At 40.9% G+C, this 27,680-nt stretch overlaps 1 protein-coding gene across 1 annotated transcript in view; it reads left to right on the top strand.

Moving 5' to 3' along the window:
• LOC126234648 (rootletin) overlaps positions 1–27,680 on the top strand; it is a 246,891-nt gene that overhangs the window by 129,096 nt on the left and 90,115 nt on the right. Inside the window, exons 16-18 of the mRNA XM_049943380.1 lie at positions 9,551–9,779; positions 11,741–11,933; positions 19,524–19,707. Coding sequence (XP_049799337.1) covers positions 9,551–9,779; positions 11,741–11,933; positions 19,524–19,707 — 606 coding nt within the window. The remainder of the gene's footprint in view (positions 1–9,550; positions 9,780–11,740; positions 11,934–19,523; positions 19,708–27,680) is intronic.

Raw genomic sequence — 27,680 nt, 5'->3', positions numbered from 1 at the left:
ACAGCATTCACAACTGGAACAGGGAAGGGGAGAGGTGAACGTGGTGCTAGAAGTACCCAATGCCACACACTGTAAGGTGGCTTGTGGAGTGTAGATGTAGGTGTAGAAGTAAGAATAACTGGAGCATACCTGATGGATGTGCAAAATTAAAAATATAAGTGTATCTAAAGATTGCGTAACTCCAGAAGTCCTTCATCAGGAGAAAGAGTAAATGTAAAAGCTGCGCACTAGGGGAAAAGTATGGGATGTCTCAGGTAGGGGTGGAGGGAGTGGGGCCTGTGAGAAAATAATATAGAGGGGATGGATAAAAACATAAAAAGGTCTTACGCAGTTAAGTTATAAGGTAACTGTAGATACAGAGAGAATAAAAAATGATTAGAGGAGGAAGAGACTATCATAATTGAAGATCAGATAGATGGTGAGAGCTGAGTATGTTTTGGGTAGCCAGTTCTCATCTCCAAAACTTAAAATCACTTACGCTGAAAGTGAGGATAAAGCTGATCCATGTAATGAAAAAGGTGTCCACATTCCTCCTGCCATGCTCCACAGTACGTCCAGTAATAGGGCATCAAGTATAGCCAAAGTACACAGTTCATCATTGTAAGTCATAGTTTTGATTGATTTGGATATTGATTTCTCTGTTCCTGTCTCGGACAAGCAAGGTTGCACATTGGCGAAACAGTAGTCTCACATTCAGTAGTACGGTGTGCAACTCACTGTCTGGCCATCCAAAATGAGTTATTCTGTGGTTTCGTTAAATTGCTTCAGACACATGCCGGGATTGTTCTTTTTAAAAAGGAAATGATCAATTTCTTTCCCTGTCCTACCTCTCTGAGATTGTGCTCCATTTATGATGACACCATTGTAGATGAGATGTTGATGTATAACTTTCCTTTGTCGGCACCACTTTTGTAATATCTGTGTGGCTATAATATAATACAAAGTGAGAAAACTCTTGGTAGATGGCTTATTTTAATGTACATTTGTGTCTCTCAAGCAAGGTATGAGAAGATAACATAATGAGAACTTTAGTGAGATTTTAATGATGATGACATTATTGATTTTTTTTAATGTTTGCTACTGAAGGCAATGCATAATGTATTAATGTCTTTTTCTGAGGTGTGAGCACCGGTCAGAGTGGCCGAGCGGTTCTAGGCGCTGCAGTCTGGAACCGCGCGACCGCTACGGTCGCAGGTTCGAATCCTACCTCGGGCATGGATGTGTGTGTTGTCCATAGCTTAGTTAGGTTTAAGTAGTTCTAAGTTCTAGGGGACTGATGACCTCAGAAGTTACGTCCCATAGTGCTCAGAGCCATTTTTTTTAGATGTGAGCATCCACTAGTGCTCACACAGTCGGCGTAGTGACAGTCATAGAGTTGAGTGGACACACCAGCAGCAGCACTTTCTGCTTTATACACAGGACTTAGTTTATTTTTTGTTTTCATGTGGCTTCTGTGAACAAGTGAATTGCATCTGTGTATTTTATGGTGTTGATTAATGAATACTAAGTTATTATAAGTTTTTGTGTAAATTTTAGTGTGTTAGCAATAAGTGGGCTGACTTTGGAGTGTAATAAAAACCAGAAGTAATGTAACAGCAGAACTTAGATTGAACCCAGAGACTCCATTGGTTAGTATTATATTAGTTATGGTATAGGTGAAAATTGATTATATGTGGGGAGGGACAGCATCTGTTGTGTTCAGATGCATGGGGTATTGGCTACTGTCCATAAGCAGCAGGAAACTGTGTTGTCAGGCTGCTGCCCTAGGTTGCAGTGGTATTGGGGCACCTGGAAAGATCAGGGGAATCTCAGGAAGATTAAGGAATTTCATAAATCTAAGGGAATTCTGTTTTTTATCTAGCACTGAAGTTTAATTTAATTGAGTTTTAATACCTCAAATTTTAAAATAATTAATATTTCAGATAGTGTTACATTAATATGATTCCACATAAGTCATCTATATTTAAAAACTGTGGTCAAACTTCTGCTTACGCCCATTACATCTCAGCTAAGTGGAAAGAAAAGTTGTTATTGTGGTATGCTCCCTTCCCCCTCCCCCTTGCTCACTCATCGTTCGTTTATTGGGAACTTCTTATGATGCAATCTCCCTCCCCTCCTCCCTATACATTTGAATTCTCAGGGAGTCTTTTTCTCCCAAGTTTGAGTAGCCACTATGCTGTAGTGCTACCTTGGATCCCTGATGCCACAATGCCTCCCAATTTTCACTTCCCAGCCAGTCGACATTTACATGATAGTAATTGCCGAATAATAGGGGAGGAGGGGAGGGGACATGAGTCTGTGGGCGGAAGGTTTTCACCTTCTGGCACTGGCCGCACAGCTGCCCCCCAGTCCCTTGAAGACAGATTTGAGGTATTCCCCACTTCTGAAAGTACATCTGAGCCACCTCAGACATCTCACCTGTTGAAACTGGGGCAGATCTTCCAGAAAGTCAGAACAGGTGCAGTGAGCTCCAGTGGTATGTGGGTGGTGAAACCCTAGGGAGATAGTGGGCAAGTTGGGAGAGAAGGCTACTGTCCATTCTTTTTGCCTGTCAGTGGATCTTGTCCGAGAGGTGGAAGAGGCTCTGCTGGAAGTGATTGAGCATATGGGGTGCACCCGGCCACTAAAAATTGTGGCTTAAGTTGACACACCTTGGTGAAAGCAATTAGCGTTGCTCTCAAGGTGGAAGCAGAGTTAGCATTTTGCAGAATCATTTACAGAACCAGTCACAGTCCTCTGGTTTGGAGCTGAATGGAAGGCTTAAATCACAGGCTCAGACGATTCTGAGAAGATCTTGGATGTGAATTTGCTGACCTCTGCTATTGGGTGAAGAATTGTAGGAGACCCAACCTCCCCCTTTCCCTCCTCATTAGGTCAGGTGTACACTTCATGGAGGAAGCAGCTACTATAAAAAATGTGTAATGGAGTGCATGTGGCTTGTACATGTGGGTTTTATAGGACAGAGAAATCCCTCAACAGCACCGATAAAATGTGTTCTGATTTCAGGTAGGGAAGAATATTATACTCATTAATTAAAGAAACTAGCATGTGTCAGGGCAGATTATTGAAAGAAAATATTAATATAGTACACTATAAAAAAAAGGTGTTATAGGGTGCTTGTGGCATGTACATGTGGGTTTTGTAGGATAGAGAAATCCCTCCACAGGCCCAAGAAGATGTGTTCCAATTTCAGACAGGGAAGAATACTAACCTCATTACTCAAAGAAACTAGCATGTGTCATGGCAGATTAGAGGAAGAAAATGTTAAAATAGTATCAGTTAACTAAAGGTGTGTCTCTGGAAAGGTCCCAGAACTGGTCTCACTTATAAACATAACAAAGCCAATATAGTACCAGGGATAGAAAGCCGGCTAAAACCAGGTGTTGATAACAATGGATTTCTAAATGCTAATAGAAATGTATATCCCAAATATTGGTTGAACACTGATGGTGGAGGCCTGTTTATTGTTGTAAAAAATATGGTAACATCTGGTGGGGTTAGTACAGATTCCAAATGTGAAATAATTTGGAGGAAGACAAGTTTTAAAGCCTGATCACATATGCTCATCGGATGCTTTTGTAGACCCCCTGCCTCAAGAGCAGTAATGACAGAATGTTTGAGGGGAAACTTTGAGAATATTTTGAGCAAAATTCCCTGATCATGTTATAGGTTAGGTGGAGGTTCCAACTTTGCAGCCATAGATTGGGAGGCTCAAGCAATTAGGGCAGATATTATGGGCAGGGAATCGTGTGAAATTTTGTAAATGTCTTACTTGAAAAATATAGCATAAACAGAGTCATGCATGAAGTGTTCAGCAAATTTGAAAGTAAAATTCTATCAACTGATTTAACAGAAAATCCTAAGATGTTTCAGTCTTGTGTTAAATAGTAAACAGATTGAAGCCATCTGCCCAGACATTCTGTGACCGTAATGCCATCGAACTGGGGGATGACACAGAGAAGTCCAAAATACTAAAAGTCTTTTCCCAAAATTGTTTCGCTATAGAACATCGCACTGTAATTCCTCCTTTAAATTGAATGTCAAAGTGACAGATATTGAAATAAGGGGCCACTGGATGATAAAACAAATGAAATTGCTCAACGTAGGAGAGACCACTGTACCTGACAGGATACCAATAAGATTCTAGATAGAGTATGCAAAAGAACTTACTCCTCTTGTAACAACAGTGTGCCATAGCTCTGGAGAAATTTTTATGAAGGATCATTGAACAGATTTGCAGGACTGTAAACCCACATCTCTGACATCATCTGTTGTAGAATTTTGGAACATTTTCATGCCAACATATTATGACACTTCTGGAGACAGAAAATCTGCTCTGTAGGAATCAACATGGGTTCCAACACCAATGATTGTATGAAACCCAGCTCACTTTGTTTGTCCACAAGACCCATAAAGCAGTAGATAACAGCTCCCAGGTTGATGCAGTGATCCTTCACTTTTGGTTTTGGAAGATGTTCCGTACAGTTCCACATTGCCACCTAATGAACAAAAAAATTATATATATGACCTAGTGTGTTATGTCAAAAGTTTCATGAGACTTGTCGTGAATGATGCTATGGTATACAATACAGAGAAGTCACTATCCTATTATCGTGAGATGCAGGAAGACCAGCAGAGGATCAACACTTAGTGCAGGAAGTGGCAGTTGACCCTCAGCACAAATAAAAGTAATTATTGCACATAAATAGGCAGAAAGGCCCATCTTTGTATGATTACCTGATTGCAGAACAATCAGTCGAAGCAGTTACTTCAATAAACATCCAGGAATATGCATACAGGGTGATTTAAAGTGGAATGACCAGTTAAAACTAATTGCAGTTAAGACAAATAGCAGATTGAAATTTCATCAGGTTACCCTCCATTCAGAAGGCTGTTGCACACAGCAACTGTTATATTGACTTGCAAATAATAGATTTCAGCTATCAGTCGTCCTTTTGAAATTTTATTGGCAGATCTAGATTTCAGCTAGAAACTAGCCATCCTCAATTCACTATCATTTTTGATCAATGCCTGTAATGCCTGTTGGTCGGGCTTCATCCACAGTTCATTCAATACTAGTAATTCAATACTAATAGTATTCAATCAACTGTGGATGAAGCCCGACCAACAGGCATTACACGCATTGATCAAAAATGATAGTGCATTGAGAATGGCAAGTTTCTAGCTGAAATCTAGATCTGCCAATAAAATTTCAAAAGGATAACTGATAGCTGAAATCTGTTATTTAAAAGACTGAAATTTATTGGAATAATCCTCAGGAAATATAGTCCACCCATAAAGAAGATGTTGTTGTGGCGTTCAGTCCAGAGACTGGTTTGATGCAGCTCTCCAAGCTACTCTATCCTGTGCAAGCTTCTTCATCTGTCAGTACCTACTGCAACCTACATCCTTCTGAATCTGCTTAGTGTATTCATCTCTTGGTCCCCCTCTGCGATTTTTACCCTCCACGCTGCCCTCCAATACTAAATTGGTGATCCCTTGATGCTTCAGAACATGTCCTACCAACCGATCTCTTCTTCTAGTCAAGTAGTGCCACAAACTCCTCTTCTCCCCAGTTCTGTTCAACACCTCCTCATTAGTTATGTGATCTACCCATCTAATCTTCAGCATTCTTCTGTAGCAACCACATTTCGAAAGCTTCTATTCTCTTCTTGTCCAAACTATTTATCATACATGTTTCACTTCCATACATGGCTACACTCCATACAAATACTTTCAGAAACGACTTCCTGACACTTAAATTTATAACAAATTTCTCTTCTTCAGAAACGTTTTCCTTGCCATTGCCAGTCTACATTTTACGTCCTCTCTACTTCGACCATCATCAGTTATTTTGCTCCCCAAATAGCAAAACTCCTTTACTACTTTAAGTGTGTCATTCCCTAATCTAATTCCCTCAGCATCACCCGACTTAATTAGACTACATTCCATTATCCTCATTTTGCTTTTGTTGATGTTCATCTTATATCCTTCTTTCAAGACACTGTCCATTCCGTTCATCTGCTCTTCCAAGTCCTTTGCTGTCTCTGACAGAATTACGGTGTCATTGGCAAACCTCAAAGTTTTTATTTCTTCTCCGTGGATTTTAATACCTACTCCAAATTTTTCTTTTTTTTCCTTTACTGCTTGCTCAATATACAGATTGAATAACATCGCGGAGAGGCTACAGCCCTGTCTCACTCCCTTCCCAACCCTCGACTCTTATAACTGCCACCTGGTTTCTGCACAAATTGTAAAAAGCCTGCCACCTTCAGAATTTGAAAAAGAGTATTCCAGTCAACATTGTCAAAATCTTTCTCTAAGTCTACAAATGCTATAAACATAGGTTTGCCTTTCCTTAATCTATTTTCTAAGATAAGTCGTAGGGTCAGTATTGCCACACGTGTTCCAACATTTCTACGGAATCCAAACTGATCTTCCGAGGTCGGCTTCTACCAGTTTTTCCATTCGTCTGTAAAGAATTTGCATTAGTATTTTGCAGCTGTGACTTATTAAACTGATAGTTCGGTAATTTTGACATCTGTCAACACCTGCTTTCTTTGGGATTGGAATTATTATATTCTTCTTGAAGCCTGAGGGTACTTCACCTGTCTCATACATCTTGCTCACCAGATGGTAGAGTTTTGTCAGGACTGGCTCTCCCAAGGCCGTCAGTATTTCCAATGGAATGTTGTCTACTCCCGGGGCCTTGTTTCGGCTCAGGTCTTTCAGTGCTCTGTCAAACTCTTCACGCAGTATCGTACCTCCCATTTCATCTTCATCTACATTCTCTTCCATTTCTATAATATTGTCCTCAAGTACATCGCCCGTGTATAAACCCTCTATATACTCCTTCCACCTTTCTGCTTTCCCTTATTTGGTTAGGACTGGGTTTCCATCTGAGCTCTTCATATTCATACAAGTAGCTCTCTTTTCTCCAAAGGTCTCTTTAATTTTCCTGTAGGCAGTATCTATCTTACCCCTAGTGAGATAAGCCTCTCCATCCTTACATTTGTTCTCTAACCATCCGTGCTTAGCCATTTTGCACTTCCTGTCGATCTCATTTTTGAGACGTTTGTATTCCTTTTTGCCTTCTTCATTTACTGTGTTTTTATGTTTCCTCCTTTCATCAATTAAATTCAATATTTCTTCTGTTACCCAAGGATTTCTACTAGCCCTCGTCTTTTTACCTACTTGATCCTCCGCTGCCTTCACTACTTCATCCCTCAGAGCTACCCTTTCTTCTTCTACTGTACTTCTTTCCCCCACTGCTGTCAATTGTTCCCTTATGCTCTCCCTGAAACTCTGCATAACCTCTGGTTTAGTCAGTTTATCCAGGTCCCATCTCCTTGAATTCCCACCGTTTTGCAGTTTCTTCAATTTTAATTTACAGTTCATAACCAATAGATTGTGGTCAGAGTCGACATCTGCCCCTGTAAATGTCTTAAAATTTAAAACCTGGTTCCTAAATCTCTGTCTTACCATTATATAATTTATCTGATATCTTTTAGTATCTCCGGGATTCTTCCATGTATACAACCTTCTTTTATGATTCTTGAACCAAGTGTTAGCTATGATTAAGTTATGCTCTGTGCAAAATTCTACCAGATGGCTTCCTCTTTCATTTCTTACCCCCAATCCATATTCACCTACTATGTTTCCTTCTCTCCCTTTTCCTACACTCGAATTCCAGTCACCCATGACTATTAAATTTTCATCTCCCTTCACTATCTGAATAATTTCTTTTATCTCATCATACATTTCATCAATTTCTTCATCATCTGCAGAGCTAGTTGGCATATAAACTTGTACTACTGTAGTAGGCGTGGTCTTCGTGTCTATCTTGGCCACAATAATGCGTTCACTATGCTGTTAGTAGTAGCTTACCCAAACTCCTATTTTTTTTATTCATTATTAAACCTACTCCTGCATTACCCCTATTTGATTTTGTATTTATAACCCTTTATTCACCTGACCAAAAGTCTTGTTCCTCCTGCCTCCAAACTTCACTAATTCCCGCTATATCTAACTTTAACCTATCCATTTCCCTTTTTAAATTTTCTAACCTACCTGCTCGATTAAGGGATCTGACAATTCACGCCCCGATCTGTAGAACGCCAGTTTTCTTTCTCCTGATAACAACGTCCTCTTGAGTTATCCCCGCCCGTAGGTCCGAATGGGGGACTATTTTACCTCCGGAATATTTTACCCAAGGAGACACCATCATCATTTAACCATACAGTAAAGCTGCATGCCCTCGGAAAAAATTACGTTTGTAGTTTCCTCTTGCTTTCATCCGTTTGCAGTACCAGCACAGCAAGGCCGTTTTGGTTAGTGTTACAAGGCCAGATCAGTCAATCATCCAGACTGTTGTTCCTGCAACTACTGAAACAGCTGCTGCCCCTCTTCAGGAACCACACGTTTGTCTGGCCTCTCAACAGATACCCCTCCATTGTGGTTGCACCTATGGTACGGTTATCTGTATTGCTGAGGCATGCAAGCCTCCCCATCATCGGCAAGGTCCATGTTTCATGGGGGGGACAGAGAAAATAGCTTACAAATTTCTCGTTTGACCATCACTTGGATATTGCTCGGCAGTTTGTGATCTGTACCGGATAGGACCGATAGAGGATATAGAGAAGATCCAAAGAAGAGCAGTGTATTTCATTACTGATTCATTTAATAAGCATGGAAGTCTCACTGGGATGATCAACCAAGTCCAGTGGCAGATGCTGCAAGAGAGGCGTTCTGCATTATGATATGATTTACGGTTGAAGTTCTTAGAGCATACTTTTGTAGAACAGTCAGTCAATATATTGCTTACTCCTCCATTTATCAGGAGAGAAGACTGTGAAACTAAAACTAGAGAGATTCGAACTCATACGGAGACATACCAGCAGTCTTTCTTACCGCAAATCATTTGTGATTCGAACAGGAGAAGTGATACAAAAAGTACAGTCCAGCTTGCTGATTATAGATGTAGATGTAGGAACAAGCCTAAACTCTCAATAGTGAAAACCAGGTATTCAATGCATTTCAGGTCAGCAAATTGTTGTTTTTGATGTTTTGTAAGGGACTTTGATGCTTTGCTTTCTTTCTTTTTTCTTAGTTGTTTTCACCTTGTATTGGTTGATGCTAAAGCTTGCATTTTCTGTCTCAGTGAAAATATTCCTGATGAAGCTTCAGAAACAGTTTTATTGTTTTTCAATTAGAGGTTAGTGTATAATGTTAAACCTATTAGATTAATGTAATCAAGTAGATGGCCTAAATGTCACATTGTACGTGCAGATACAAAACTTACCGCCGAGAAAGAGAAAAGTAATTATATTGTGGGGATTCTTTTCTTTATCTTAGCTTACTGCTTTTTTTTATTTTTGAATTGTTGAGATACTGTTCTATGTAGTTTGTTGTGCCTTTAAGAATGTCACTGTTTCAAACTTTGCAGATGAAATTGTGAAAAACATCTTTTTCACCACTTGATTGCACCGATATAATTCAGTAAGGAAAACCGTATGACATACCTTATGATGCATTTTTCTTGATTCCTTAGACGTGTGCAGCTGGAGCAGGAGCAGCAGGATCTGTTAGTGAAACAAGAGTCACTCAAGGGTCAGGTTTGTCGACTGACACGTGAACTTGAAACTTCAGAAAAGCGTGCTCAAGATATAAAGACCTCACTCACACAGCAGTCGGGTACACAAGAAGCAGAATATCAACATACCCTTTCAAATTTGCGTAAATCCAATGAGGATAATGTACGAAAACTTTCTGAAGAAAAGGTAAATAAATTTTTAGGCATTAGTATATAATGCTCATCTGAGAAACAATTATATAGGGCTTCAGAAATACGTGTTTTATGTTTGTCCCATGGCAGTTTCATTAATAGTTTTTATACATTTTTCCTAACTCTCTCTTTTGTCTTATGAATGACAATACGAATTAGGGTAGACTGTTACTCAACATATAGAAGAGGCATTCACTGGCAGACAGGCATATTTAAAAGTAGACAGATAGCTAAATAAATCTAACAATCTGCTTTTAAATGTGCGTGTCAGCCATTGAGTGCCTCCTCTATCTGGTGAACAGCAAACTATCCCTACTCGTGTTGTAATTCAAGCCTGGATTTTCCATTGTTTGGTTTACCTTATGAATGAATATATTAAGGAAAAGAATGATCAGCGTTATTGCAATCAAAAAATTTATTAGACAGCAGTTTTTACACTGTATGCTGAAGTTGAGAACCATATGCCAATATCAGAGCTCATTCTGTTACGAGGGCAGTTCAATAAGTAATGCAACACATTTTTTTTCTGAAACAGGGGTTGTTTTATTCAGCATTGAAATACACCAGGTTATTCCCCAATCTTTTAGCTACACAACACTATTTTTCAACGTAATCTCCATTCAATGCTACGGCCTTACGCCACCTTGAAATGAGGGCCTATGTGCCTGCACGGTACCATTCCACTGGTCGATGTCGGAGCCAACGTCGTACTGCATCAATAACTTCTTCATCATCTGCGTAGTGCCTCCCACGGATTCCGTCCTTCATTGGGCCAAACATATGGAAATCCGACGGTGCGAGATCGGGGCTGTAGGGTGCATGAGGAAGAACAGTCCACTGAAGTTTTGTGAGCTCCTCTCGGGTGCGAAGACTTGTGTGAGGTCTTGCGTTGTCATGAAGAAGGAGAAGTTCGTTCTGATTTTTGTGCCTACGAACACGCTGAAGTCGTTTCTTCAGTTTCTGAAGAGTAGCACAATGCACTTCAGAGTTGATCGTTTGACCATGGGGAAGGAAATCGAACAGAATAACCCCTTCAGCGTCCCAGAAGACTGTAACCATGACTTTACTGGCTGAGGGTATGGCTTTAAACTTTTTCTTGGTAGGGGAGTGGGTGTGACGCCACTCCATTGATTGCCGTTTTGTTTCAGGTTCGAAGTGATGAACCCATGTTTCATCACCTGTAACAATCTTTGACAAGAAATTGTCACCCTCAGCCACATGACGAGCAAGCAATTCCGCACAGATGGTTCTCCTTTGCTCTTTATGGTGTTCGGTTAGACAACGAGGGACCCAGCGGGAACAAACCTTTGAATATCCCAACTGGTGAACAATTGTGACAGCACTACCAACAGAGATGTCAAGTTGAGCACTGAGTTGTTTGATGGTGATCCGTCGATCATCTCGAACGAGTGTGTTCGCACACTCCGCCATTGCAGGAGTCACAGCTGTGCACGGCCGGCCCGCACGCGGGAGATCAGACAGTCTTGCTTGACCTTGCGGCGATGATGACACACGCTTTGCCCAACGACTCACCGTGCTTTTGTCCACTGCCAGATCACCGTAGACATTCTGCAAGCGCCTATGAATATCTGAGATGCCCTGGTTTTCCGCCAAAAGAAACTCGATCACTGCCCGTTGTTTGCAACGCACATCCGTTACAGACGCCATTTTAACAGCTCCGTACAGCGCTGCCACCTGTCGGAAGTCAATGAAACTATACGAGACGAAGCGGGAATGTTTGAAAATATTCCAGAAGAAATTTCTGGTTTTTTCAACCAAAATTGGCTGAGAAAAAAAAATGTGTTGCATTACTTATTGAACTGCCCTCGTACTTTCATCTGCTGACAAGATTAGTATTTTATTTTATGTACTGATGAGAAGTGGCTGCTAAAAATAGTTGCAGGGAATATTTCCTGTGGATTGTGCTGATTATCTTATGTTTTCTTTTACACATAGGAACAAGTGCGAATATCTTTGGAAAAACGTATGCAGCAATCATTGCAGCAGCTGGCTATAGAAAAGGATTCTGAGATACAACATTTACAGCAACAACTAGAGCAACTTCAACAGCATCTAGAACATGTGTGTCAACAGCACGAAGAGGTTATGCTGCGAGCAGAAAATGAGAAACAGCAAGCTCTTCTTATAGGTTTGTACAGAGGAAACCGTAATACTGTATTAAAGAAAGATTAGTGAAATGAAAATATACTATACACATGGTGCCAAATGTGTTTGCTGAAGTGAAATGGAATTTATTTATAATGTTATTTCATAAACCAACAACATAAAGGTAGGAACTGAATGGACATGCAGCTCATGTCAGGGCAGAGAGTGCATTTACAGAAACTGTCACCAGGTGGCAATAACGCGCTAATATATTGTTTAACTTACACAAAAAATGTTTTTATGACATAACGTGCTTTGCAAATCATGACTATGATTGAAGTTTCTCATAAAGAGAAATGAGAAGGAGCATTCTGTATGTACTTTACAGAAATTTTTTATGGCCAAGATCACATTCAAACCTGTTTTTTATTGACCAGTTTCAACAGGTAAAACTGTCATCTTCCGATCTTTGAAAACTTTTTTCGTTGCACATCATGTTCCGTTGTGTGTTCATAACTCTTGCTATGTAACATTTTAGTGGAGGGTTACTGCACATTCCACACAGGTTTGTCCATAGGAAAATTACAAAGAAGTTTGTCACAATTAAAAATAAACAGATATGAAATGCACCTTGTGGAATGTGACATGTCTACATATGTAGTGTTCCTTTGATGCTTTTCAGTTATTAACACAATATGTAGTAAAAGTGCACATTTATGCCAATATTTACATTTACGTGATGAGTGAATCACATCTTGGAACCTTCTCCCTCGAAATACATAGTTGCGTGCAGACACAAAGATGCTGAAGATATTACCCCCATAATTCATAACCTATCTAGTTTTGCTGTGGCTACACTTATGATGTGTCACGGAATAAAGATTTAGTATAGGATGTGCCTCACGGTTTACATGAAAAATCATACTTCTGTCATACAGCTAGTAAATCTGCAGCTCATTGTGTGTATGTTTGGCTATATTGCTAACACATTGTTACAACTTGGGTTTGGTGACCATGGCATAGTAGTCAGTCTGCAAACCACAAATATCATAAAAACTCAAACCACTTGGGTCTGAGAATGATGGTAATTTTTGTACCACTTCATACAGTTTGTTATTAAAATACAGTAAGGGAGCACTCTGACAGTCAGATTCAGATACTCAGTGTGTCTTGTGATGAAGGCAACATAGTACACAAAGATCACTCAGCTATCAAATTGTTTTGCTGAAGCAAGTAAATGGCTGAGGGTTAGGCAACATTGCTACTGGTGCAGGCTGTTATTGTAGTAGCTGTTGCTGCTGCAGAAATTATAACACCTGTTGCTGATGTTGATATTTCCTACCTTTCTTCCAGTTGCTAGCTGGATTACATTTGCTGTTGCATTTCCAACAGCTGCTACCTCAACTTCAGGAAGTTGCAATCCATCTTAAGCACTGTGATATTGTGTGGTGGAAAACACTCTCATCACCATTCTTCTGCATTCGGGAGGACGACAGTTCAATCCCATCTCCAGCCATCCTGATTTAGGTTTTCCGTGATTTCCCTAAATCGTTTCAGGCAAATGCCGGGATGGTTCCTCTGAAAGGGCACGGCCGATTTCCTTCCCAATCCTTCCATAACCCGAGCTTGCGCTCCGTCTCTAATGACCTCGTTGTCGACGGGACGTTAAACACTAACCACCACCACCACCATTCTTCTGTCCTGCACAGACATTGGTAGAAACAAAGTTCGCTGTCACTCTCACAGGGGCTGTTGGAGCATGCAGTGAAGTTTGTCAAGATGCCTGACAAATCCATCCAGAGAGTAATCCAAAACAAGAAACATGCGAGGTCGACCTCAATATAATCGTATTGTGCGTAGACAAAAGCTTCACTGGTTATGTGAGAAAGTAAAGACAAATGGTTGGCTGTGGTATTCATTAACACTAATGTGCCAGTAGCTACACATACCACACTTGCTGGTTGCTCTCTCCATGGAACTTGTGTCAACTGAGTGACTACACAGCAGAAGGACCTTTGACCATGCTTCTGTTTCACTACTCAGGCTGGGCAAGAGATCTGAATCACTCTCAGGTACAAAAATGTGTACATGCTTGTGTCAAAGACTGCTCTGTCAGCAGCTGTCATCTGAAGTACATCAGTTACAAAGAGTCTCATATAGTTTTATGAAGTGTTCTTTAAAAAATTGTTCACTAATACATGCCTAACTATAATATTTCAAATGCATCACTACTTCTCCCGCAATCCGTATTAATTTCATAACACAAGATGCCTATCTCAATTTTATCCATAGGTACAAATCTGTGATAGAATGTTTTCTTTGCAATGCCTGTTGAATTATTGCCATTGAAATTACATTAGAAGTTCCATGACTTGTCCCCTTAAGAAAAAAAATGGTGGGACTGGAATGTCTCACTTTTTAGCACAGTGTATACAAACACAAACATTAATGAGGGATGAAAATTGTGTGATATTTCAGGATGAATATCCAGATCCCAACTCTCAGGGGCTCAGCATTTGTCTGCTGGGTGTAGGCTTACCTAGGCACACGGGGCTCTGTCTAGGGGGACTTGTACTTCCCTAGCTACTCGTGGGAACAAGATGGACCCCTCGAAATTTCTTCTTCTCCTCTCAGCAGAACTGGTGGGCCACATGGAGGTACCACCACCCAATCACACAAGAGGTTTCATGTGATGAGCCCTCCAGGTTCTTCAGTTGTTAAGACCACTTAGATATTTACTAACAGAATGCATGTTGCAGGTCAGGATGTATTTTGGGTATTTAAAAGAAGAGAGAGCACCTTTGAAAACATCTCTCCTTTTTACATTCAAAAGGGTTTAGAGGATATTGCAGGAACATTAAAAATGAGTCAAGTGGTTATGCAGTGGGACACTATTTTTTGGAATAAATAATTCCCAGCAGGCAACAGAACTCCAGAAAGTGAAATGCCTTGGGAAATATGCCATTGACACGGAGTTCCACACTGCACTGAATTACAGCAAAGGTGTTGTGATGAGCCAGGTTCTGGTGGACATTCCCAAAGAAGAACTGGAAGTTGAGTGGTTCCAAGAAGGAATAGTCGATGTTCAGAATATCTTGAAAAGGGTGGATGGCAATGTTACCAAATCCAACTCGTTTATACTGACTTTCAGCTGCACGAAACTTCTAGAGCACATTGAGGCAGGTTTCCTTCACCTAAGCATGCGGCCTTATGTACCCAACCCAATGTATGGTTTCAAATGCCAGTGCTTTGGGCATACTACTCAAGGGTGTAAGGGAGAAGCCACTTGTCGGAAATGTGGCAAATGCCGGTGCTTTGGGCATACTACTGATGGTTGTAAAGGAGAAACCAGTTGTGGCTAATCTGGAAAATGCCAACCCCTTGGGCATACTGCTCGTAGGTGTAAGGGAGAAGACACTTGTGGAAAATGTGGTAAGGTTGCCCACAAAGGAGTCACATGCTCATCACCTTTGAAGTGTGTGAATGGCTCTGAGGATCACTCTGTCTGCAGTCAGAACAGCAGCATATATCTTGAAGAACAGAAGATACAAGAGCTTAAGACTAATAAGTGCATCCTATATGGTGAGGCTAAAAGGATTTATAAAGCCATGCTGTCCCCAACATTGAGTACCACCTTTGCTTTGGTTCTGAAACAGCAAGTGCAGAATGCCGATGGTGCTTCACAAACAGAGATTTCCAATGTCAGCACTAGCAGCTGCGTTTGTCAATGCACTAGTAGTGCAACAGTTATTTCAATGCCTGTACCTCCCCCAAGAACTTCAGAAATGGCCATTGTTGTCACCTTTGCAGAGCTCCCAGCCCCTCAAAAGGTTCAGTGTGGGGCGTTGACCAATGCCGCACTAACATAGCTGCAGCTGTGGCTCTGAAGCTTATACCAGGCTGAAAATCAAAGGCCAAGCTTCCATCGCTGATGAAGTCAGGAAATTAACAGTCTGATGATTTTGATGTCACTCTCTCTGACATCTCCCAAAATTATTCAGTAGAGCTAATGGACCTCGATGTCGGACTCAGGAAATCATCTCCCCCCCCCCCCCCCCCAAAGACTCAACCTCATCCTCTATGGGCTCACATCCACTGTAGAAAGACAGGATGCTGTTCAGGCAGCTGCCTGAGTTTGAACACCATGACAGCACCCAGGAAGGGTGGACCACTGATGCTGCTGACTTATCCATCCCAATGCCTTCAGGTCATCTTAGGAGGCAGCCTGTACCTTGGTAGTCTGATGAGAGGCGTTCAGCAATCCGGGACAGGAATGTGGCTCTTTGACAGTGTAAATGCTGCCCAACAACTGACAACGTCACAGCCATGAGAGCCAAAGCTCGACCGTAAATAAGGGAAGCAAGAAAAGGTCATGACAAGTTTTCCTGCGCTTCCACTTGTTCTACAAAGGTAATGGAAGCCACCCGGATGATTTCCGATAAACACAGTTGTTTACCAATAGCAGTAGTGCTGAAACATGGGTGTCTCCAAACAACGCCTGGAGACATTGCGCAGACAATGGCAGAGCATTTTGCTACAACTACTGCCATTGCCAGCTAGGATCTGGTGTTTTGCTGCTGCCGTATAGGTGCAGAGTGGAGCAAGTTGGATTTAGATCCCACAATTCTGAATCTTACGAGTGCCCTTTCTCCATGTCGGAAATGGAATCGGCATTTTCTGAGACTTTTGATATTGCACCAGGTCATCACCAAATCTGGTACTCTGTGCTTCGAAATTTGCCAGCAGTGTCAAAGGAAATCCTCCTCAAATGGTTTAATCTTATATGGCAGACAGCAAACATTCCCAACTCGTGGAGAGAGGCAGTTCTGATACCTCTCCTCAAACCAGAAAAGGATCACAAATTCCCCAATTCTTATCGGAGCGTCGCAATAACGAGCTGTGTAGGAAAGATCCTGGAGCAAATGGTTAACCATCATCTGGTATTGTTGTCAGAGGCAAGGCAACTCCTTAGCCACTCTCAGTGTGGATTCCGGAGATTTCACTCCCCTGTCGACAACCAGGCCCTACTAGAGGCGTCTATGCAGCAGGTTTTCCTATGTAACCATCACTGTCTTGATATAGTCTTTGATTTCAGTAAGGTATATGACACTACCTGAAGATGTTCTTCATTCAGTCCTTCCTGTCTAAGCACTTTATTAGGTCAGAGTTGGTGATGTGCTGGTGGATCATTTTGGGCAGGAGAATGGTTTTCTTCAGGGCAGTGTTTGAAGTGTTACCCTCTTTGCCGTCACCATAAACAGTGTCATGTCTATGGTCAGAAGTACTGTACAGTGCACCTTATTTGTAGATGAGTTTGTTGTTTGCTGTTCCTTCTCCAATGTTGCAACAGTGACCTGCCAGTTGCAACTTACCAACTTACAGTGCATAGGATAGAGGGGCTGCAAAGATGGGATTCAGTTTCTGCAGATAAGTGTGTGTGTGTGTGTGTGTGTGTGTGTGTGTGTGTGTGTGTGTGTGTGTGTGTGTGTGTGGGGTCGTTTTTATCAATCTCGTCATATTTTTAATTTAACCGACTTGCATGTGAGGGACACCATTCTACTTTTAAAGACTCACTAAGATTTCCGGGCCTCATTTTTTACTCCATATTGTTGTGGTGACCACAGCCAAGAGACCTGAAATCCAGAATCCCGATTGCACTGAATATTATAAAGTGGCTTAGCTGCAGACTTTGGGAACAGATAGGGTGCATCTTCTCCTATTTTATAGGGCTTTCGTGCATTCGAGGTTAGACTTTGAGTGCGCATTGTATGGGTCAGCAAGGCCTTCTCACCTGAATATCATTGACACTATCCACCATGAGAGAATTAGGCTGACCACTGGTGCTCATAGGCCCTGCCCCACCCAATCTCTTTGCTGAGGCTGGTGATTTAGTGCAGTTTTTAATACGTTATTTAAAGACATTTTAACTGAGCACCACACATTTACAGCTGTTTTTATGGGTGGCTCAAAACAGGGGGCTCTGTTGGTTGGTCTGATATTTTCTCTGAACATATTCTCAAGGTCCGACCGCCTCAAGGCTTTACTATGTTCCTGCGGAATTATAAGCGATTTTGAGGGCACTGGAGCAGATGAGATGTGATTCGAGTACTAAATTCCTTGTCTGTTCCAATTCTCTGAGAGCCCTTCACACTCTACAATGCTTGTACCCAGCAAATAAAATAGTCCAGAATATCTAGGACACCCTCCTCCAACTACAATGGCTGGGAAAGGTGGTGTCTTTCTGCTGTATGCCAGGGAACATGGGTACTGTGTGGAATGAAAGAGCAGATGTAACAACCAAGGAGACATGTGATGCTCAGTTAGTTTGGTGTGCCATCCCCCTGCATGCTACCACCTTGCTGTTCAGATACAGGGTCTTGCATCAGTGGAAGCATGAGTGGCTGGAAGTGGCAGGCAGTAAGTTCCGTCTAGTAAAGCCCACAATGTGCCTCCTTCCAACCATGTCAATGTAATGAGGTTCTCCGTACTTGTCTTCACATAGGGAACAGCACTATGATGCATGGCATTCTGACATGTTCCACACCTAGGAGGATCCCCTCTTTTGTGGGCCTATGGAATGAATAATTAATCTAATCTAATCTTCTTGCTCTAGCAAGAGGAACCTTGACTGTGGTACTCGTGGTGTATGGTTCAGTGTGTCACATTTTATTAGACTGTGTTTTATTTTCCAATGAGCGGGCAGTGGCAGATTTGCCAATGGATCTGCCCTCTGTTTTTGTAACATACAAATATATGTGGTGTTTTAAAGATTAGTAATTTGTCTGACATGTTTCCAAAAAGTTTAGGGAGATGGTTTTAACATGTTAATGGGATGACTGACCTACTCATATCTTTTGTAAGTGGTCAGTCAGTCACACTTCCTAGTGCCTTTCTTTTAGCTCCTCTTTTGTTTTGTTTGTGTTTTAATCCCACGTATAGCACCTTTTCCCCTTTCTCCATTGTCTTAGAGCACATGAGATAGAGTGATTGTGTACTCAATGCGAGTGAAGTGGGAGTGAGTGCATGAGTGTCATTTTATAAGTTTCCTCCTCGTTATATGATAACATTTTTGTAATTTTAACCACATTTGTTTCTTTTAATGTGCTTAAGGGCACTGATAACCTGACTATTGAGTGCTCATAAGCTCCAAACACACACACACACACACACACACACACACTCTCTCTCTCTCTCTCTCTCTCTCTCTCTCTCTCTCTGATCAGATCCTAGCTTTCACTTGAACTGCTTTCCACCAAACAATTCCTCCTGGAATGATACAAAATTGTAATTTGTCACTGCTTATCCTGTGTGGTTCCAACCTATGTAGAAGCTCTCCAAACACACAGTATGAATAATGTCACTGTGAGAATTGATACAATAGAGAATGACTTTAACACAGCATATACCAGATTATTTTCCCCCCACTAGTGTGAATCACATTTTATATTATTATTACATCGAAATATGCATGCTATTAATTGTATGAAGAGGAAAAATAAACAAGACTCAGATATATAAGTACAGTGAAAATTCAAAAACCTGATTGGTTATATCTTGCCAATTTTGAGGTAAACATTTTAAATTGAAGTAATATTATAACCATAGATAGAGCTTAACCAAAGGTTTTTTTCAGCACACCATGATCAGCAAGCAGTTCAAGCAAAATTAGAATCAGTTCAACGGGAACTGGAGCAGGAGCAAGCAGCATTGGAGCGGCTTAGACGTGATTCATCAGTACGTGCAGAGCAGGACCGTGCCAGTGTCAATCAGTTACGAGAGGAACTTGCCAGACTCAAAGCAAGATTGGATGAAGCCAGGTGTGTGAGAAAATATTGATAATTCAGGCTATAGAATAAGATAGTGTGTGAGAAATGAAACCATTCAGTGATTGGTTTATTTATTATTATAAACTAGTAAGTGAACCTTTCTTGCTCGTAATTCAGGAGAAGAATGGTGACTATGAGATGGGATAGATCAGATAAATAATGAGGTGGTACTGAGCTGAACTGGAGAGAAAAGAAGGGCATGGCACAATTTGACTAAAAACGGAACTGATAGATCAGATGCAACCAGAAATGTCAAGGAATTGTTGGTTTGTTAATGAAAGTAACTGTTGGGAGCGAAAATTGTAGAGGGAAATGATAAGCAGGCTCAAATGGTAATTTTGCAGAGAATCCCGCAGACTTCAGCAATAAGATCTCATTAAGATACGTACGTATCACACTCTTGTGTAAGAGGTGTTTCTATATAGGCAAACTTAAGTCACAAGGATTGGGAGTTAGCATATCGTTTCCTTACAACTCTACTAATCCAGGTCTTGGGCCAACTGTTCCTACTCTTCACCTCTGTATATCTTACACTTTCTTTTGCTTATTTCCCTATCATTTCCTTGTATGATTTTTCATTGAATTCTCATTGTGGAATCTATAAAAATATGGATTTGTTTTTATGAGGAGTTGTTAATTGTTACTATGATATCAAAATGAAATATTTTTGCATTAAATGCTGCAGAGAAACATTATTTCAGTTTTAGCAAAGTTTCAATAGCAATCAACTGTCAAAAAGTTACATTTGCTATTTTCTCTTTGAGAACCCTCTCCCTTGTAACCAGAATGTTTTGGTTCATTTATCAGCTTCTCGAGCCCCACATAAATTATATGCTTTGACAGATTTGCTGTAAAATGTACAGCAAGTTATCAAATATTGCAACAAATGCTTAAAAACTGGGACACACACCATAAATGCAGTATTTTTTCATATGTGACTGTCTTCTCCCATTTGTAAAACTGTAGTGTGAGGAAACATAGAGATAACACTAGACAGATAAACATACTGAGCTCTCCATTCATTAAGAGAGACTGGATGGTAGCAGTACTTAGGCATGAACAAATACAGTGTTTCCATTCCTGAACTACGCTGCAGATCAAGGCTGGTGTTGATTGAGCTGTACTGCTTGATGAGAAGAGTACTGCTTTATGTGAAGAGTAAACAGTGGATATGACCATCACTTACAAAAAGTTAAAAATAGTCAACTGCTGAAACACTAACAATTGCCAGGAGGAGCAGTCAGAATACATTGAAGAATTAGTTCAAGTAAATAACACAACAGACTTCTAGAAAATGTTCAGGGAGGTACTATAACATTATCAATACCTTAGTGTATGTGTTTGAAGAGAAAATGGGGAAACAAAACCTAACATTACAGAGACTATGTGCTAGTAGCCATTTAATTTGGAAACCACATGGGGGCCTAAAAATCGAAATGTGAACTTGTGTTAACTGCTTTAGAAGAAGCGCAACAAATAATCCATAAACAAGAATCACACAAAAAAATCAGAAGAATATAAAATAGCACAATAAACATGAAAACGTGCTGGTTGATCCTTAAAAAAAATTTCCTCCATAAGCCAATCTTACAAATCTGAGCAACACATAGTATTAGTTGTAGCACTTAGTTAATTTAAAGTTGATAACAAACTCCGAAAAATAATTCAGTAACTGGAAAGGCTCTATAAAAAACTGGAACAAATAACCAAATGAAATTGGGGACCAAAACAAAGGTGTCCAGATTAAGTGGTTGGTTTTTTTACTAATGATTAAGCTGTTTTTATTAAGTATTTGACTATAGGCTTTGTTGAAATAAATCTATTAGGAAAAATTGAAGATAAAAACTGTGTTTCAAATGTCAATATCCAAAACAAAGTATTTAATCAACATCTTGGATGCATGCAAAGTGCTAAAAACCAGTCCATAAGTCAAAATACTTCAAGAAGTAATTCACATAAATGAATTGATTACAGATGCAAATAATGCCAGATGTAGAATGTCTGAGATAGCGTATCAACTCTGCAGGGACACTAGCAGAAAAAAATGCCAGTAAATGTAAAAATTAGACATTACAATATACTTACAGACTTCCACACCATCAGTGAAGCCCCTCTAATCTCACCCAACCACCCCTGGGTAACTTTCTAGGAATTCCTGGTGTCTGACCTTATCTCATCCTCTTTTCCTAGGTCCTTTTCCAAAAATCCAAACCACTTGTAGAGGAAATAACTGTCCTCTGCAAATTTGACAAACCTCTTATCTATCATTGTCCTTGTGAACAAAGGCTCAACCACTTTCAAGATGAACTGCTACAATTATGTGACATAAGCTGTGCCCCAATTGTCTGCCCTTTCACGTAAAAGCTCTGCCAATGAGATCCCATCCCAGAAGTCGGGCATAAACTTCTGTCCATCGCAGAATCTCTCCCTCTGAATACACCTCCCTTCTCACTCCTATTATCTCCTGTAAACCCCCCTCTTACATGCTTCCAAAAATCTATAATCATTACCATCCTGGATATGCCTTTGTCGGGTTTACTGTACCACTATGGAAAGAATCCTAATTCTTGATTTCCATCACCTCCAACTCATTGCCTGCAACCTAGCTTCCCGTATCAAAGACAAACCACTTTGTTCATTGTCTTTCGACCATCCTCACACCATTACCACCTGGATCCAACATCCCCCATGTCGGTGGACTTGTTGCTGTCAAACACTATTCTCCCAACATCCTGCTAATTCAAAGCACCACCTGATACCTTATACACATGCAAACTACATGTACAATCAGATTTGGCACAACAGTTGGCACCCACATGGTACCATCACATGCCACTCTGTTTATGGCCAATCTAAAACCAATCTTCCTAGCCACCTAATATCCCAAATTAAACAATAGAAACTCCAGGCTGGAATAGCAACAATGTAGAAAGAAATATATTGCTACTTACCATAAAGATGACACATTAAGTTGCAGGCAGGCACAATTAAGAGACTTACACAGAGCTTTCGGCCACAGTCTTCATCAGAATAAGAGAGAGAAACACGTACTGTTCATTCATACAAGCAACAACTTCAGCAACTCTGCGCAGAATGCTACTGTCATTTGGAATGGAAGCAGCAATCTGGAGGGGCTGAGGAAGGGGGAGGGATAGCAGTGTACAAGTCAGGTGAGAGAGCAGCACTGTCTGGCAGTGTGTGCAGGGACTAGACTCCCAATAGGCCCCCAGCTGTATATCTACATCTACATCGATACTCTGCAAGCCACCATATGGTGTGTGGTGGACAGTACCCTGTACCACTACTTGTCATTTTCCCTCCTGTTCCACTTGCAAATAGTGTGAGGGAAAAATGACTGTTTGTATGTACCCATATGAACCCTACTTTCGCATATCTTATCCATGTGGCCCTTACGCATGATGTATGTTGGCAGCAGTAGAATCATTCAGCAGTCATTTTCAAATGCTGGTTCTCTAAATTTTCTCAATAGTGTTTCTTGAAAAGAACATCGCCTTCCCTCCAGGGATTCCCATTTGAGTTCTAGCATCTCCATATCACTTATGTGTCATTCAAACCTACCAGCAACAAATCTAGCAGCCTACCTGTGAATTGCTTTCATGTCTTCCTTCAATCCGATCTGGTACAGATCCCAAACACTCAAGCAGTACTCAAGAAAATGTCACACCAGTGTCCTATATACAATCTCCTTTACAAGTGAACCACTCTTTCCTAAAATTCTCCCAGTAAACCAAACTCAACCATTTGCTTTCCCTAGCACAGTTTTCACATGCTCATTCCACCTCATATTGCTTTGCAGTGTTATGTCCAGATATTTTAATGAACTGACTGTGTCAAGGAGGATACTAGTAATACTGTATGCGAATATTACAGGTTTGTTGTTCCTACTCATCTGTATAGCCGCCATTTATCACACCAACTGGAAATTTTGTATAAGTCGCCTTGTATCTTTCCTACAGTCACTTGAGTTTGACACCTTACCATACACCACAGCATCATCAGCAATAAACTGCAGATTGCAGCCCAGCCTGACCACCAAATCATTTATGTATATAGAGAACGACAGCGGTCCTATCACACTTCCCTGCTTTACTCCTGACAGTATCCTTGTCTCTGATGAACACTCATTGTCAAGGACGAGATACTGGGTTCTGTTGTTTAAGAAGTCTTCAAGGCTTTCACATATATGTGAAATTATTCCATATGCTCATACCTTTGTTAACAGCCTGCAATGGGGCACGGTGTCAGATGTTTTTGGGAAATCTAGAAATATGGAATCTGCCTGTTGCCCTTCATCCATAGTTCTCAGTATATTGTGTGAGAAAAGGACAAGCTGAGTTTCGCATGAACAATGCTATTCTTCTATTCTTTCCCCTTTCCTACCCCCTCTAGATTGCTGCTTCCATTCCATGTGACAGTTTCATTCTGGTCTGAGCTGCCTGAGTTGGAAATCGTGTGTGAAGTGTTTTTGTTTGTGTGAATGAATGGTGTGTGTTTCTTTTTCTGATGAAGGCTGTGGCCGAAATCTTTGTGTAAGTGTCTTTTAATTGTGCCTATTTGCAACTTAATGTGTCATCTTTATGGTAAGTAGCAATCTGTCTTTTTCCTACATTGTTAATATCTCAAATAAGTCCCTTGTCTGGTTGAGATCCGTTGATACAACCTTTATGATCTAGACCAAGGGCCAAGACACTATCCTCCTTGCTCCACAGCCTCAGTACCTTCTCTCCCATCCCCTTCACCTGTTCCTTCTCCGCCCAGCATGTTGCACTCCTAGACATTGGTCTACACCTTTCTAGTGGCTTCATAAAAACCTTGATCAATATTAAGCCCTCTAACCATCAACAGTACCTGCTATAGAACCTGGACACCCTTGGACAACACATCTGCAGTGATGAACAATCCCATGCCCAGTATGCCAAAAGTCTTGCTAAGGTCTTCCCAATCTGATAGTACCCTCCAAGCCTAGTCTGCGAACATACCATGTGCCATGTTCACGCATGCCCCCAATCTTCCGCCGGCCGGTGTGGCCGAGCGGTTCTAGGCGCTTCAGTCTGGAACTGTGCGACTGCTACGGTCACAGGTTCGAATCCTGCCTCGGGCACGGATGTGTGTGATGTCCTTAGTAGTTCTAGGGGACTGATGACCTCAGATGTTAAGTCTCATAGTGCTCAGAGCCATTTGAGCCCCCAATGTTCCAAGTGACTTCATGAAGCACCTGCAATGGAGCACCCCGTCATTACCTGATATTAATCTGAACTGCAACCATGTGACCATATCCTTCAGTACAGATTCAACTAGTTACTGTTGTGTCCAGAAATGAGGAACATCTTACCCATATTCCTTCCCATCCCTTTTAAAGTGGTATACCACCGCATTGTTAATGCGAAAAACATCCTAGTTTACCCATACACCATATTCACTCCTAACTCCTTGCTGCATGGTTCACACGCCTGTGGAAGACCCAGATGCAATATCTGTCCTATGCATCCACCCAGCACATCCATTATCAGTCCTGTCACAAGTATATGCTTTACTATCCTGTCAAATGCAGGGTCACTAGTGAAAACATTTACATCATACATCAGCTCTGCTGTAACTTTTGCACAAACTTTTATGTGGGCATGACAATCAACCAAGCAGTTGCCCATTCAAAAGAATGACCACCGCCAACTGTAGCCAAGAGAAGTATTTTACTTCAGCAGCTGATTTACAAACCACACTACCTGAAAACCTTCTCATGCCACCCGAACACCTTCCATCCTCCCCCATCTCTTGGCCTTAGCAGCTTCTCAGAATTACTTGGATGGGAACTGTCCTTACAACACATACCACAATCCTACTGTTGTCACTTTCTTTTAGCCCCTGTCTCGTCATCTCCAGTTCTGCCCCCAAGTAGCCTTTTCATATGAATCATGTTTTGTACTCTATCAGACAGATAGTCGTTGGATCGTCAGAAGGGTCCAGGCCAGAGGAGGGAGCGTTATGGTCTGGGGAATGTTTTCATGGAGCCCTTGAGAAATGTCGTCATTGTGGAAGGCCATGTCCTTGGAGAGACCGTGCCCCATCCCTACATGCAGTTTGTTTTTCCTCGTCTTGATTGCATATACCAGCAGCATAGTGTAACCTCTCACATAGCTTTTATATATATATATGATGTACAATTTTTTCCACGTGGAATGTTTCCCTCTGTTTTATATATATATATATATATATATATATATATAGAGAGAGAGAGAGAGAGAGAGAGAGAGAGAGAGAGAGTGTGTGTGTGTGTGTGTGTTGGTTTCGAAGACCACCGGGATGAATTTACCATACTCCCCTGGCTACCAAACGGACTGAATTCAGACCCAGTTAAGAATCTGTGGGGCCATCTTGATCGGGCTGTTTGCATCATGGGTCATCAACCAAGAAGTCTAGTGCTTGACTCCCTTCCTGCTCGTCTGCATTGGAAAAGGTGGTTATTCAGGTATTTGAAAGGTTGCTAAAATGAATGGGGGAAAACTTATAAAAGAAATGCTAAGGATAAATCTGAGTATGACAGTAATTAATGAGATCATTGGTCTGCAGCCAGGTAGATATATGGAAACAAAATGTTTGTTACTGAGCAAAATATTAATCCAGGTAATTTTCCTATTGATGTACAAGTTTATCAAACGGGAGAAGCTGAGGCACAGTTTTGAGGAAACCTTAGTACATCATTGGGTTGCCAATTGACAAGGGCTGATAGGAGACCTATAGAGAAACTAGTTGATTGGATTTTTCAATTTTTTTTTCCATATTAGTGGGGCCTGCACGTCAGTGTCTCCAAATCGTGAGTGACAATTGTGGAAGAGTGTCTTACATATCCTCTTCTCACAGAAGTGCAACAACAGCAGAATCATTAACAGCCAAAACTACAGCAGTGAAGAAAACTCTTGGCTTTCTCTGGAAACATTTTGTTGTGATTAATGAATATGATCAAAAAAGGATGACAATTTTACCTGTCCTTGGATATTCTGCTGGAATGCATCACCTTATAGTGACCACTAATGAGTGTAAAACTGCTCCAGCATAGCATCATATTGTATTGTCATTAGTACTTCCAGTTTCAGCCAGTGAACTCCATGGTAGGGTAGTGATGTGGCGATTCGGCCCCATCATTAGGTTCATGGAACACTTCATGCTGCACCATCAGTATTCCATGTGCATAGTTCTATGCCATGCTGAGACGAAATTTACTGTATGTTTACCAGGTTGTGGCTGAGACAGATTTTATTTGTTAATTTGGTGACACAGTGTCACGGCGTAGGAACACTAGAACTGATGAAGTAATGAGGGACCTGTAATGTGTAGCTTTGTAATAGAGGCTGAAATTTTGCCATTAAATGTCTGTTGTTAGATTCTGCAAAAACAGGGAATAACTTGTAGTGGAATGGGAAGGGAGGGTGTTGGAGGGGGTGGGGGTCAAACAATATGATTCATTAGTATCAACAAAATTACTGTCTGCAAACAGTGAGGTAGTGCCCTAAATTGAAATGAATATTTGAGTTTATATGAGATGTGCTACATAATTTAATTTCTCTATCTCTCTATCATAATAATGATGCACCTGCATGCAGTGGGGAAAATTTTTTTTATGGAATTTAAGGTTGTTATTCCGCTCTGGGAATAAATAGATACAAAATTCAGTTGTTGTTTAGACATTGGGTCATCTTTATTTTTTGTAGCTATTATCAGTACTACAAAACTCTGAAAAGCCAACATCAAAATTTTGTTCCATTCCAGTAATCAACATGGTAGGTTTCAGTTTACATCTTGGTCATTAATGAGGTTAATATTGACAATGTGTTTTCCTTTACCATCATGTGTTTTGACAATATTGCGCTAAACAATACTTACTACTACGTCTGTTGTGAAATTGGAGCAGATGCCATCTCTGTTAACTGTTCATTTGCAATAATGTA

The sequence above is a fragment of the Schistocerca nitens genome, chromosome 2 (genome assembly GCF_023898315.1).
Source record: "Schistocerca nitens isolate TAMUIC-IGC-003100 chromosome 2, iqSchNite1.1, whole genome shotgun sequence".
Taxonomy (NCBI): Eukaryota; Metazoa; Arthropoda; class Insecta; order Orthoptera; family Acrididae; genus Schistocerca; species Schistocerca nitens.
The sequence above is the reverse complement of the archived record's forward strand: the minus strand, read 5'-3'. Positions and strand labels throughout refer to the sequence as shown.